This window comes from Eublepharis macularius, chromosome 15 (assembly GCF_028583425.1).
Source record: "Eublepharis macularius isolate TG4126 chromosome 15, MPM_Emac_v1.0, whole genome shotgun sequence".
Classification (NCBI taxonomy): Eukaryota; Metazoa; Chordata; class Lepidosauria; order Squamata; family Eublepharidae; genus Eublepharis; species Eublepharis macularius.
In genome coordinates this window covers 55032667-55047865 of record NC_072804.1, presented here as the reverse complement: position 1 = coordinate 55047865, position 15199 = coordinate 55032667, and the positions used below count along the sequence as shown (strand labels likewise).

Below are 15199 nucleotides of genomic sequence, written 5' to 3'. Positions count from 1 at the left end.
TGTATTTATCAGAGCAAAGACGATGTGGGGCGGGGTGGACAGTCAGTGGGAGCTAGGTCAGGTCTTCCAAGTAGAATCTATCCTCACTTTACAGGCCCAAGTACTTGACAGCCATACACTCGATGAAAGTGACGATTATTGTAACTGACTGCATGGCTGTGCAGAGAATGGTTTATTGAAACTGATCTACTGAGAAGCAGGGCAGGTAAGGGCACCGTCCTGCACCCCCACGAGGCTGCAATGCTCCGTTGCTTAGAGGTTTTATCTTCCTCTGTAGCATACTGAAAATGCACCATCTGTACAGCTGCTGCGGTGGCGCAGAGGTCTGGCTCTTACCTTCCACGGAGATGTCCTGAATGGCGAACCGGAGGATGATCGTCCAAATCATTCCCAGGGTCATCTTTGCATTGCCATCAACAATCTCTGGAAGGAGAGAAGGGGGGAGACTGTCAGGCAAGGGGGAAAGGCTCTGCTGGGGTCATCTGCTCCTCAGCCACCCTGCCACAGCCACTGGTTTCCCCCAAACTCCTGGCAGCAGCAGCAGGCTTTGAAAGATAAAACCAACAGGAGACTCTGCTTTGCTCTTGTAGGAAGGGGATAATTCTATTGTATGCATAAGCACTACTGGCCTGAGAGGAGCCCGCTTTGCCCTTCTGTATGATTCACTGATCTGCATACATCTTGATGGGAAAGAGGCCAGCAGAGAACAGCCACTCGCGCAGAGACACAGCAGACACAAACCAGTCTCATAGATCCAGAGGAGTTAGCCGTGTAAGTCTGCGGTAGCAAAATAGCAAAGAGTCCAGTAGCACCTTTAAGACTCATCAACTTTATTGTTGCATAAGCTTTCGAGAGCCACAGCTCTCTTCGTCAGATGCATCGTCAGCTTTTGAGAACCACAGCTCTCTTCATCAGATGCATCATCAGCTTTCGAGAACCACAGCTCTCTTCATCAGATGCATCATCAGCTTTTGAGAACCACAGCTCTCTTCATCAGATGCATCATCAGCTTTTGAGAACCACAGCTCTCTTCATCAGATGCATCGTCAGCTTTTGAGAACCACAGCTCTCTTCATCAGATGCATCATCAGCTTTCGAGAACCACAGCTATTTTCGTCAGATGCATCTGAAGATGTATCTAATGAAGAGAGCTGTGGTTCAGGAAAGCTTATGCTACAGTAAAGTTGGTTAGTCTTAAAGGTGCTACTGGACTCTTTACTAGTTTGCAACTACAAACTAACACAGCGAACTCCTCTGGATTTATGGGAGTCAACAACTGCTGTTTAAAAGAGGCAAGTACAGGCAGGCCTGGCGCTTTTTGCGGGCGGGCAATACCTCCCCTGATCTTGGCAGCCTCCGATGGGCCGCTGCAAAGAACAAAACGCACTCATCCAGCCAGGCAATTCTTTTGCTCTCACAAGGCCCTGGAGATCTCAAGCGGGGACTACGTGCTTCCCCCCCACCCACAGTGCATTGGGCACAGAACCCAGTACTCAATTTCAACTTCCATTCTTTTTAAAGACAAGCAAGCTTCAAGGCCTTTTGACTATGAAGATATGCTTGGAACTGCAAAGGAAACTCCTGTTGAAGTCTCAGCAGGAGAAGTAGTGTCTGGCTTGCAGTCACGGTGAGAGAGTGTCTCTGGGTTAGCCCTTTCCACTCCCTACTACAAGAAGAAACAGCACCAATTCTGAAGAAATGCCATCAGGCAAGGTCTGCTCTGTGCATTCATTGATGCAAGTTACAGCTTTCACCAGTGTAGAATTTGCATCGCCTGGGCAAAGAACTGCAATTTTTTTTTCTTCTTCCAAGCATGGAGCACATCTGAGCGACCCGCCAGGAAGCCTGAACACAGCTGTCGAACCTCCTAACAGATTCTGTGCCTATGTCCTTTCCAACTGTGGAAAAGAAGGGCTTCAGCTACTGGAAAGATTAACAAGAGACACTCGTGGTCCGAGCCAGCGGCCTGAAGGGGAGGATCTCTGGAAGCAACTGGCTAAAGAATCCGGTCAGCAGCTCCAACAAGCCAGGGCCCTCTCAACGCAAAAACAAGCGTTTGGAGCAGGAAGGAGGGAACGGCTGAGCAGAGAGAGGCGCTGAAGGCGTTGCTGGGGATGGGAGGGAGGCTCGCAAAGGCGACCAAACTGGCAAGTACTCCTGTAACCTGAGATGCCACGCCTGAGGAGCTAACAGGGCACCTGTCGGAACACGTTCTGCTTTCAAGGGCAGCTCGCTTTCCCAGGTTAGGTACCAAAAGGCAGGAGAGCTTGATGCTGGAGATTACTAGGCCTTAGCATCACCGGGAAGGGCTAAGAGGCAGCAAAGGGAAGAGAAACATAAGAGCCGGAAGGGACCCCAAGGGTCTTCTAATCCAACCCCCTGCACAATGCAGGAACCTCACTGCGACCTCCCTCCCTCCCTCCCCCAGTAACCACTGCTCTATGCCTAGAGGAAAGCCAAAAACCTCCAGGATCCCTCCTGGAGGAAAATTCCTTCCGGACTACAAAGTGGCGACTGGCATCACCCTGGGCATATGAGGGCCACGAGAGCCTAGCGCCGGCTCATCCCTCCATGTCCTCCTTCTCCCGATCTGCCTAAATTCATACTGAGTCACGGAGTCATCACTGCTGTCAGAAGACCCCGTAGCCGCCGCCCTCCTCAGATCGGTAACGAGAGGTGGGCGACTCTCACATTGTCAGCAGCCTGCATACAGTGGGTTAGAACCTACCGCTCCATTCTGCTAGGAAAGGTGCTTTCCTTCTCCTAAAGGAAGATGCTTCTGCTAGCGGAACGGGGCTGCAGAATGAAACCAACTTTAAAGGCGGAAGAAGCGCCAGGCTGGATCGAGCCAGTTGCCTCTGTGAAACTCACAAGCAGGGCAGGGGAGTGGTAGGCGCCTTCCGCTCGCTCCTGGTATCAAGTATTCAAAGGCAAACCTGCCTCTTTGTTCATGGACGAGCCACTTAACTATGGCTAACGGGTCTTTAAAGACTGAATTCTGCTTGTCCTTAGGTACCCGAGGGCAAGGGGCTAGGGACTGAAGGGCTGAAGAGGGAAGTGGTCCAGGAGTCCGAGGGGGAAGAGAATGTAAGGCAGAGGTCATTTTGAGAGAAGGAAAACTGGGGCAAGGGGAACTGAGAGAAACGATCAGAAATGTCCATGGCCAAGAGTTCCGGCAGTGAAGCTGACAATTGGAACTGAAAGGCACAGCCAGCCGACTCTTTGGCAGAAGGGCTGCAGCTCCTTCTGTTTTCAATCCAAGCCCAGTGTCAGCTTCAGCCATGAAAATCCACGTATGTGAGACAGTGAGAGATCAGCAAAGCCCCCTTCCTCTGCAAGTTTAAACTAGGGGAAAGTCTTAGGGGGGGGGGGTTTGATCCTTTTAAAAAAAAACCATGCAAGAAATGTCCTCCAAATCTGGACAGGCTTGAAGAAGCATCCATCACAGAGGCACAGAAGAATAAAGAAAAAAAATATTTGGACGCGGGAGATGGCTGGATGATTGGATCCAATTTGTTCCGAAGTGCACAACCGCTGACCAGCCCTGGAGAAAAAGCCTGCGAACCGCTGCAGACAGTTCTGTTTGCCTTCCCCTTCCTCTGCAGCTCCCAAATTGCTTTTAAAAATTGCCTCTTACAGATCTGGCTTCCCGCAGATGCGAGAAGAGAGGGGAGAGAACGGAGACGGAGATCTTGTATTTATGTCTTTCCGGAGAACTCGCTCGCTCACTGGAAGCGCTGAGCTGCCAAGACAGCACTCCAAGGCATTGCAGATGCCTTGCATGAAGTCCATTCAGTGTTCGCAGCTGCGCAACTTAAGACACAATTAGAACCCAGGCAACCCAAATGTTGCAACCTGTGCGGTGAGACCACGCTCAGCCCGTGCGCTTGCTGTGTTCAGCCCAGACATTTGCTTGCTTGGACGCCCCCACCTTTGCAGGGGGCATCCTTTGCCGCTGCCACCCTCCAAGCTCTGCTCCCACTGCAACCCCCCCCCCATTAGAATGGGCTTCTGGAGGAGGCCCCAAGAAGCCACACCCATCCTGGCACAGTTGGGAGGCTGTTTTTATTTGAGAGTGTTTCCCATTAAGGACTTGGGTTTTCATGGCCCTGAGATGTGCATTTCCCCACACTTACATTACCATTTTGCACGGTTTATTCTGATGCTGTTACGTGTCAGGGACAGGCAAGAATGCTGAACCCTAGAGATGCAGTCGAAAAGCTGGATTCTGCCCCCGCAATGCCATACTTCCTCCTGCACTCTGCAGAATCTCGGCCTACTCATAAAGCCATCAATATTCTGGTCAGCCAATGGCAAGAGAGATATCCACCAGACAGGAACCTTAACCTTCCTCCACGGCCTTCACAACAGGGGTTTGGGGGTCTATTGCAGCCAACCCTTCACAATCACCTTGAGAGACAAGGTAGGGTGAGAATGAGTTACCTGAACCAAGCAAACTTCAGAGTTGGGTGAGGAATTCAAACTCGGGTCCCTCTGTGCCTGAACTCTTAAGATTCAATATGGCTCAAGAGTGCCATCTAGAGCATGTGGATTCTCGGACCCCCGGGGCTTGTATGAGAATAACGCTTGATGCCCCATTCTGCACTGGGGCTACCTGGCCAACTTAATCCCTTTTTTGATGAAGGGCAACCGGTCTGGGCTAGGTATCTTTTTTGTCATGGGAGTGCAGAGGTATTCAAATGGCGGGACCACCCTGAAATAATTCTTTGATTGGTAGAAACAGACTCTGCCATCAGAGATGGAGTTCTGATGGGGACTGGTTAGATTTGCTAGTCAATCTTCTCACCGAGGAAGCTGGCTTAGGTCAGACTCCATCGCCCATAAATATCTGGGAGCCCTGGACTTTTCTTTGTCCCCACTTTGGAACATCTGGAGAATTCAAGACCAGCGGGCCAGGGGCTAAGGACTCCTTCACTATCTTGGCACTGGAAGCAACTCCGTACATGCTCCGTGGAACCTGCCACAACCTGGGTAAAGTGTACTTAATTCAATTAGCTCAACATTGTTTTATTTGAGAGACTGCAAGCTGTGCCATAGTGTGCTCTTCCCGGTATTTTGTCTTCCTTCCCACCCTTTTGAATCTACTCGCTTCCCTTTCTTCTTTCTATAAAGGTATTATTGGCTTCTGTAGTACAATACATTTCTCTGGATCTCTTCTCTACATGCCATACCGTTTAGGTGCTATCTAGTCTGCTATGAGATATTTGTTCAGGGTCTTCAACATGTTATTTTGCTAGGAGTGAGCTGGAAGGACTGCTTCCCAGAGGGTCAGTCTAGATGTACTCAGGAGAGCCTGAGTGGTGGCAGGCAATGACCAGGGAAAGCTTGGTTTAATGTTGTTCCCAGCAAGGAAAGCCACCCCCCCCTTTCCTAACCGTAACATTGGCTCTCAAATATATCAATCCAGCAAAACTGTTGGTCATAGAGCTTTGCTCTGGTCCACGTGAAGCCCCTCCCACAAGTCTTTCTCTTGTGGGTGGGGCTGCAGAGAGATGCCAAGCTGCCTGGTTCTACAAGAACCCGGGTGGATAACCACATCTAAGGGAACAAACAATATACCATTAAAGACTCTCTTCAAAATTATGTTACGTGAAGTATTCTTAAAGTGGCGCAGTGCATATAAGACAATAATATTTTTTTTACAATTTCATACTTAATTCACACCAATTTACAAAGTGACTGTAAGACACAAAGTCCGACCAATAATGGGAGTAGGATCGGCTCCCACAAAGCGCTGAAAGTTCAATAGGGGATTGCCAATCAAGTCCACGCTGAAATGTGCAAATAGTTGCTGTTTGATTGTAGATATTTATGTTGTTGTTTTCATATTTCTCCACAGATGGAACAAGGGGACGACACAACTTGAAGGACTAAGGACCCAACAAGGCTGTGCACACGGCCAAGTAAAGAGGGGTGTGCCGTAGGCCGCCTGAGATTGCCCAAGCGGCAGCGTTGCTTTGCAAGTGCATGGGGGGGAGGTCTGATGACCTCTGATGCAGTCTGGAAACAAGTGTTTAAAATAACCGGTTCCTTGTCGGGTCCTTAGTCCTTCAAGTTGTGTCATCTCCTTGTTCCATCTGTGAAGAAATATGAAAACAACAACATAAATATCTACAATCAAACAGCAACTATTTGCACATTTCAGCGTGGACTTGATTGGAAATCCCCTATTGAACTTTCAGCGCTTTGTGGGAGCTGATCCTACTCCCATTGTTGGTCGGACTTTGTGTCTTATAGTCACTTTGTAAATTGGTGTGAATTAAGTAGGAAATTGTAAAAAAATAATTATTGTCTTATATGCACTGCGCCACTTTAAGAATATTTCACATAATATAATTTTGAAGAGAGTCTTTAATGGTATATTGTTTGTTCCCTAAGACGTGGTTATCCACTCCGGTTCTTGCAGTTTACTTCTAAGGGTGCTTCTCTTTTCCTTAAAGCTGCCTGGTTCAGCAGCTGCAGTATTTCCACTTCCTCCGCGCAGGATGTGATTTCTGTTGAGCTCTCTATGCCCGGCCCATCTTTTAGCCCAAGGTCCTGTTCTAATCCTAGCAGAGATCACAATGCAGAGGCCAGGCAACTGCTCTGTACACAAGGAAGCCTGGAGAAAATCTCGAGAGGGCACAGAAATATTGGAAAGAACTTCCTAAAAGGGGGCAGGGAGCCACAGAGTGTAACCCTAACCCTAACCCAAAGGACTGCTCTCCAGAATCTTCATTTGTTCAAGATTCTCCACCTGAGCAGGCAACACTGAGCAAGATGGATCAAGAGCCCCTCTTCCGCTAGCTTACCTTCAGCTCCTATGGAAACCAGCTTGACTCCTTTGCTGGCTATGAAATCGAGAGCCTTGTTCACATTGTTGATCTTGTGCACCCTCATCTTCCCCCTCTCCGGTTTTGGCAATCGCTCCCCTGAAAGAGGCCAGATTTTGGGAGGGGAAGGGAAGAGAGACAAAAGTTAGCTGCCTTGGATAGAGAGTTCAGGTTGAACGAGACAAGAACACCAAGGGTCACGAAGTACAATCTTTTTTTGTGCCGTTCTAAAAAAACAAGGAACAAAACAATCTAATGTTACTTCAGCTTGAGTACTTTTTTTTAAAAAAAAAAAGAATAGAAAGGAAGCCTTGCGGTGGCCTCTTTCTCCAAACAGGGATGTTGATGAATGAGAAGGGACCCATTTCTGAGGCCGCTGGCTAAACCAAGCACTGGAGTTCCACAAAGCCTCGAAATAAGCGGGCTGGGGGCTAAAATGGGTGCTGCGTGGCCAGTTCCTCCCATTCTTCTCAACTCTGGTCTTGTGGGACAAATTGTTTAGCTGACAATTGTGCAAATTAGCATGGCTAACTCGAAGGGCAGCCTGGAAAACTGGGGAGAGACGACGACACTCCGCCAGAACTACCTTTCTCCCCCCCCCGCCTGCCATGTTGCTTCTCTGCGGTGGGCTAATCATCTTCCACAGCTCCAGAGAGGTGAACCTTCGCACAGATGAGTCCCAGCCAGGCCTCTGGAGCAGTTACTGATTAATAGACCTTGGGGATGCCTCGATCGCAAGAATGAGCTAGCTGCCCAGAGGCCCCTGTCACATCTTGCCACCCCAGGACGTCAAAGTGGGATGCTCGGTGTCTCCTGGAGCTTCTGGAGAACGCACAAAGACTTGCATGGAGGAGAGGGCCGGGCGTACAAGAACTTGAGGAAAAATGGCCGAGGAGCAGCAGCAGCAGCAGCAGCAGCAACTGGCAGGCTCACCTGAAATGACCTCCAGCAGCAGCATGAGTTTGAGGCCGTCGCGGAAGTCTTCGTCGATATTCTCGATTTGCGTGCCGGCTTTCCGCAGGTGGGAATTGCACCATGCTGTGAAAGTCTAAGGGAGGGGAGGAAGCGAGGGGGAGGAAGGTGAGGCTCTGCCATGGTGAGTGGCAAAAAATGGGTCCACTGGCTCCCTTAAATGAAAACTGGCAGTCTCAGGAATGCCACCCCCCTCGCCCCATTCTGCTCTCCTGTGGGACCACAGCATGAGCACCGCCTCCCCACTCCAGACCAAATGCGGGAAGCCCCGGAAGGCTCCACGTGCCCCCAGAAAACCACAACTTCAGCACAGCACATAGCCCAAGAAGCCGGAGGAACTGTACGGTGTACGACCGTGTCTGGGACACTCTCTGGTTATGCTACAGAGGAAGGCAAGTCTGCAAGTCTTCGTTCTACATTTTGCAACGGCAATGCCAGTGCAGCCGAACGAGGAGAGCTAGTGGAGATGAAAACCTACGGGGGAGGAAGTCTCCCGGGGACAAAGGCATGGCGGTGGAATGTGGCTTAGTGCCCCAGGGACTCTTCCCGTTAGGAGGAAAGTTATTTCTGGCATCTCCTCCTCTCCCCCTCCATGGCGGAAAACCATGCCTGCTCCAGCTAGGCAACAAATCTCCATCGTCCCAACAGAAGTGCTACACAGGCAGGTCTCCCATTCCCCCGAGCTGTCCGCAGAGAGCAGCGGAAGAGAGGCACGTAGCCAGCCAGCCTGAACCACGACACCCCCGAAGGCTGGCATCCCCTGCAGCGCAAAAAACGTGGTTCCCCTGCTGACCCCAGGGAGCCTTCTTTCCCCTTCAAGCCACATTTCATTTCTACGAAGGTATTTTTGTGTGGATACCATGGACGGCCAGAAAGACAAGTAAGTGGGTGCTAGATCGAATCAAGCCTGAATCCTCCCTGGAAGCTAAATTGACAAAACCGAGGCTATAGTACTTTGGACACATCATGAGAAGACAAGATTCTCTGGAAAGGTCACTAATGCTAGGAAAAGAGGAAGACCTAAAAGGAGACGGGGTGACTCAATAAAAGAAGCCACGCCCTCCATTTTGCAGGATCTGAGCAAGTCAGTTAATGATAGGATGTTTTGGAGGTCTTTCGTTCATAGGGTCGCTGTAGGTCAGAGGAGACTTGACGGCACATAACACACACACACACACACATTATCCTCAAGAAAAGGAAGCCCTTGTGTGCTAGGAAAGCCCCTCTGGCACTGTGGTGTGGCAATCCTAAGAATGACCAACCAACTCATGGTTTGAAAGGCCCGAGTACCGTTAGGAAAGGGACAACTGCTGGGAGAAGCAACGGGCAGGCGGGTGATGTGCGTGCACGCACGTCACAATTTTTTTTTCGCAAGCACTGCCAGGGTTTCATGCTGGTACACCTAACGTGAATCAGGGGCACGTGGCTTGGAGGAGCCGAAGGAAGAAAGGGATAGGACGGGTTGCATCCCACTTTCGCTGGCAGAGAAGCAAGGGCTGGACGTTCCAGTCAGCTGGACGTGCGTGGCTCTGGACTGCTGACTGCAAGACCTCGTACGTTCCCTTCCTGTGCTCTCTTCCTCCCCCCATTTCCAGCGAAGCTGCGGGTAAAAACACGGCATGACTGTGGGTGCATCTGGGGGGAGGTAGATTCTGCACATGACAAATGGCTGTGGCTAAAAAAAGACCAGACGATGAGGCAGACCCTCTGCGTGGTCTCCGAGGTTCCTTTTCACAAGCAAAGCCGCGAGTAAGATTCAGGGCTATCACGACGTTACACAAGCAAGCTCCTTTCTGCCGTCAGGCCTGCTGTGACAGGAGACGACGCCACTGATGCGTGGCTGGTGACCAAACTCCTTTGCTCGGCCTTTTAAGCAAACTTACTGAAGATACCAGCCCACAGAGAGAGGTTTTTACACTAGCTACTGTGGCAACGTGCGATGCACTCGACGCACCTATTAAAAGTGTCATCAACTAGCTTTGAGTCAATAAAAGTTTCCCAGAAATGGAAACCGTGTTGAGTTTTTGTATTCCAAGCAGAGGATGAGCTTCTCCCCTACCTTTACACGAACAAGGAGACATCCCCCCCCCCGCACCAGCCCCAGTATATCTCAATTATAATGAGTCCCCCTAGTCACAGGTGTGAGTAGCCCACTGGTTAATAGATACCTCTATTAGTAATGGCTGGAATACAGCCTGGGGGAGTGGGGAAGGAGCACTGAAGAAGATAAAAGACTCGCTTGCCTTTCAGTTTACAAGAACCTGCCTGCCTGGTCACCTAGAGTAATTCTTTACTCACCCCAAGTGACAATTTTCACACTTTCACTTGGCACCCCTCTTCAAAGGCTGAGTTCGAAGCAGCCGCAATCTCTCTGCAGATCTGAGCTACTTAAAAGGGACCTCGACGGTCAGACTACGGCTCCATCCCGTCCAGTGTCCTTTCACATGGTGGCCACATCCGTTGTCCCAGAAGACAAAAACAGCATAGAGGCCGAGGCCTTCCCCTGACGGTGGGTCATAGCCCTGGGATCCAGAGACTAGAGAGTTATCAGGGCCAGTATCCCTTGACGAGCGTCTCCAGGCTCCTGTGCGATCCCCTTTTCCAGCCCTCTACGTTCACCAGCCGTGGCTGCATTCCAAACGGCAGTAAATTCCCTGGCTGAATTACTGGTTGACGGTACTTCCTTTTGCCCATCAACTTCCACTACCCCCTCCCTGCCAAGTTCCAGTACTTGAGAGAAGGAGAAGAGTTCTCAGTCTATGTTCCCTTATGCTTAATTTTATAAGCCTCTTGTCCCATCCCTCTCAGCTGTCTTGTCTCTAAAAAGAAAAGCTTCGGTGTCTTTACTCTTTCTTACCAGGGACCCCCAGTGCATGTCTCCCTTCCCACCAAACGAAGCCAGCTAGCCTGGCAAGCACTCCCACAGATGTCCTTGCACAGCACACGTTACGGCAAAGGGCCAGACCTTCCCCACTTCAGATGCGCCTCGATGAGGTTAAATGAACCTGCATGGCAAACGTCACAGGTGTGGCTGCCTCTGCCAGACATTTTGGAAAGTGTGGCCTCACCTTTCAATTACTCTGAAGCAGCACGCTTTGGGCTACCAATAGGGCCCATCCTCCCACACTGAGAGACCAACCTGTAACGTCCCAGCTCCAAACCCACCCACCCCCACAGAGCCCAGTTTGCAAAACCAAAAATGGGGGAGCCGAAGAGCACAGCGGCAGGCCAAACTTTGTTTGAATGAGGCTTCCTTCCCCCCCCCCCTGCATTCAGAAACTCATCGGAAATGGTTGATTCATCTGCAGCGAGGCCGCACGTGGTTCACCAAGAATGCCACAAGGGCCAGGCGAAGCAGCGCGAGGAGCTGAGGAGGCAGCATCCAGCTTGCTCGGAGTGTTTCCTTTCCCCCAGCCCTATCGTCCTCTGACAAATGGATTCCACTTGAAGTGTGAAGTGGCACAAGAGCACTGGCAAGGAAAGTGGGCAGCCCCAGCCAAAGGACTCTCCTTGGCAAGCCTCGAGGAGGAGGAGGAGGAGGAGGCACCTGGCTTGCCGCCTTGCGCTCAGAAAGGCTAGCAAAGTGTGTTCTGGTGCAACGGGGAAAGCGACAGGAATTGGAAAGAATCTGGAAAGGGCAGTTTGGCATGGCCGGGGTGGGGTGGGGGAGCCTCGCCTGTTCCTCTGGAGGACAGCAAAGCACCTGCCACGCAGGGGAGGGTGGAAAAACAAGCCAGAAGCCTGTCCTGAGACAATGGAAACAGCACACGGGTTTGGCCCTGCCAAGGAGTCAATAGGATTTGTCGGAAAGGACAATCATGTCATTCTGGTAGGGCCGATGGCAAAAAGCGACACGGCCTTTCTGCTGATCTCAAACAGGAAGGAAGTTTTCACGTATCGCAGAAGGCGGGGCCTCTTGAGATAAGGAACACGGTCGCAAGGTGGCTGCAGCCTCCCTGCCTCTGATGCAAATCTGTCAAAGCACTCCCACAGCTTGTAGAGGGCACGCCAAGAGGAAACATGTTTCTTCTTCCCATTTAGTCCCTGACAAGTGTCTGTCTGCAGTGGAGACACCTCGCCCATGCCCCCCTTACAGACCCACCTAGAAAGCGATACACTTAAATTCAAGAAAGACAAAGAGGGGGAGCTCCATCCCTTTGAGTTTCACTTCTACCACATGGCCATAATTTCCTCTACTGGCAATATGTGACCTGCCCGGCAAAGGCAGTTGCATTGTTTACTGAAGTTATGTGCCCCAAGTGCTAGCTAAACAAATGACTCGATGATAAGGCTGGCATTTTTGCACACGAGTGCCTTCGGGGAGTTCAGGAATTGCAGAAATAAAAAGTTATATTTTCCACACACACACACAAAGTTGCCCAGCATCCCAGCTGATTTCGGTCGCCACCTTCAGCGGCAGCTGCGACCCCAACTTTGGAAACTGACCCAGGGAGGGAGGGAGGGAGGGAGGGCTGGGCCTTGCAGCCCCACGCATTCCTTCCCACGCTCCGAGGAGACCAAGTCCGGCATCCTGAACGGATCGGGAACCAAAAGCTTGTGCATTGTGGCGGAAAGACCCCCCTCCTCACTCTGCTGGGTGGCACTGAGAAGTTGGGGGAATGAGCGGGGCGTTCTGTGTTTCTTCCCACCCCCACCTTCACACCCCTTCCTGGCAGGCTGCTGGCCAATCCAAGCAGGGCCCGATGAGCTCAGCAACCAGAAATGTCGCTTTGACAGCTTTTAACGAACCATTCATCTGATGGGGAGGGGCGAAGGGGAAGGCTCTTCCCCGGACTGGGGAGGGGGGGGGAAATGAACAAGAGAATCTGTAGCTTAAACTTCCCCAAGTAACCCCAAACATCCCCTTCCATTCAAGCTGGATAATGTGGCTTGCAAGTGGCCTCCCCTCTCCACCCCCCGCCCCCGCCCCACCAGCCCTATTGTCGTCACAGGCACAGGTTCCAGTTCTGCAAGAAGAAAAACTGCTCCCAGAAATAAAGCTTTTTAAAACTTCAAACCTGATGAGCTGAAACTCAGGCAGCTGCCTTATACCAAACCAGACCCTTGGTCCATCAAAGGGAGCCCTGCTTACTCAGACTGCCAGCGGCTCTCCTGGGGTCCCAGGTGAACGCGCTCTCATCCCCCCCGAGATCCTTTCAGCTGCAAGGTTGCTGGGGACAAAACTTGACATCTGGCAGCTGTTCTGCCGTCGAACCTCCAAAGCCAGGAACGTTTCTCAGATGAGAGACAGGGCAGCTCTCATACACGCAGGCTCAGCAAGGTTAGGGATTACCCCAGGTAGTTTTCCTGCATGGACCTCCCTAAAACGAACATGCAAAGGCTCTGTGGCACATTTAGAGGAGACCCAAAGGAGGGGAGGGAGCCGCTGGGGTCTGTACTGGGCCTGCACAGAGGAAGGAGCTTTGCCCTTGGAAAGGCTGCAAGTAGCAGGACGCGGCCGATTTCTGGAAAGGAGGGGTCTCTTTACCTATCGCCCCAACACCCCGAGAGTCAGAACAGCAGTGAAAGGGGGCGGGGCTGAAACAGCTCCCTGTGCGTGTATGTGGGACAGAGGCCTAGTATGTTGCGGAAATTAAACGGATTTTGTCAGCTGCCTTGAGGCCATATACACAGTGGGAAAACAGGTTTTAAAGTCTTTCCAAAAACTACTTGAGTGTATTGCTGGTCAATCTTAAAATGTTGCTTTACACCGCTGTAAATCTGGATTTTCCCCGGTGGAACTGGGAGGCATGATGAAAAGAGGATTTGGGGTGTACGGTTGCCCTACACAACAAGGAAGTGTCCAAAAGTCTGAGCTGGAAAATCCCCTACCTGCTGCCTGCAAGGAAAAGAACCAAACTCCTCCCTGCTTTGCAAGACCGTTCTGGCCCGATTGCTTGGAGAGGCATCTCACTTGCCGCCATAGATGAGGGGGTGCTTGCAAACCCCTGCTAGGAGCGAAGCCGCCAGCAGAGGGCGCACAGCAGTCCGTGGGGTAAATGTACCGTTAGCCCGGCTGTGGCTCAGGGATCATTACAGCTGATAACCTGCTCGGCCCATTCTACAGCAACTTGATGACCAGAGGCGGGAGACTGCAAACAGCCACAAAGCAGGCTGGCCGCTCAACAAGACAGGTTAGCACAGGGACAGGAAATCAACGCTGATGGTGATCTATCGGAATAGCTCCAAACGCAGCACGCACCCTTCCCCTCTACCCTCAGAATGCGAACTTCCCTTTCCATCAAGGGCCAGCATGCTCCAGTTTTCAAAGTTAACACCGGATCGATGGACCTTGAGAGGCCCAGTGCCTACTCTTCCTACCAGTAGGCCCATTCCGGGCTTATTGCTTCTTTGGCACCAAAGGGAAAGCATCCTGCTCCCTCGAAGCCATCTGAAACTCTTGTCACCAATAGCAGAAACCTGGATTATTCCTGCCAGTCAGGTCAGGGCTCTGGCTCTTGGGCAGAAAGAAAGCAAAACTCTTGCCAACAGGAACCAGGGACCAGCTGCTTGGTGTTAAGTGTTCACAGGGCACCAATGTTCACAGCAGAAAAAGGAGAACAGCAAGATTCAAGTCTAATTGCACCTTAAAAAACAGCAAAGTTTCCAGAGTATAAGAGTCTCTCTATACAAGACATCTTACATGGGGATGCTCAAGTGACTCACTTTCTGTGTGGACTTATATTCAAGTGTACTCTGTCTCTCTAGCAGTGCATGTGTACCCACAATGGGAGAACAAGTGTAAGATCTTTCACTTGATCCTACTCTTGTGTAGAGAGACTCTGAAGCTTTTGAGAGTCAAAGCTTCCTTTCTCACATTCCTTTGCTCTCTTCCGGGTGGTGCATGTGTTAAATAAACAATTAACTTAATGCGTGCAGAGACAAGCTGTTAGAAATTACTGTGATCCGGTAACTTTGGCAGATTTATACGGCTGAGACCTGATTTTAAAGAGTGACACTAGCTGAGGCACAGAACATGCTCAAGGGACTTTGCACCTTGTTTAAACCAGGCTGCTAGCTGTGCAAAGCAGGTATGCTTCCTGTGTAGCTACTTTGCACAAGCAGTGGCCCAGTTTAAATGAGATGTGTGAACTCAAGAGTCCTCACTGGAGACTTTTTTGCCTACACCAGTGTTGCGCTTCTCGCCTACAGAATGTATTAAGACAAAAATGGGAACCTACTGCACAATTTGGATTCCCTTGACACAGGATGTCTGCAGTATAAACAGGAGCCATTTTTAAATTCTGGCAGCTTAGCTGATCACACCTTCTTACACAAGTCGCCGTTTGAAGCTCATAACCTGGGGAGCGGCAGGGTTAAACATTGCCTGGTTTAAAGTACATCCTGAAGAAGAGTTCATTGCCAACAACCTTGCGAGTCACTCTGCTCTCGCG

At 50.8% G+C, this 15199-nt stretch overlaps 1 protein-coding gene across 2 annotated transcripts in view; it reads right to left on the bottom strand.

Moving 5' to 3' along the window:
* The window catches only part of ACTN4 (actinin alpha 4), a 92520-nt gene that overhangs the window by 31883 nt on the left and 45438 nt on the right, over nt 1–15199 (bottom strand). For both annotated transcript variants that reach the window (XM_054999212.1, XM_054999213.1), the window contains exons 2-4: nt 7767–7881; nt 6813–6932; nt 337–423 (exon numbers count right to left, since the gene is read on the bottom strand). In XM_054999212.1, coding sequence (XP_054855187.1) covers nt 337–423; nt 6813–6932; nt 7767–7881 — 322 coding nt within the window. The remainder of the gene's footprint in view (nt 1–336; nt 424–6812; nt 6933–7766; nt 7882–15199) is intronic.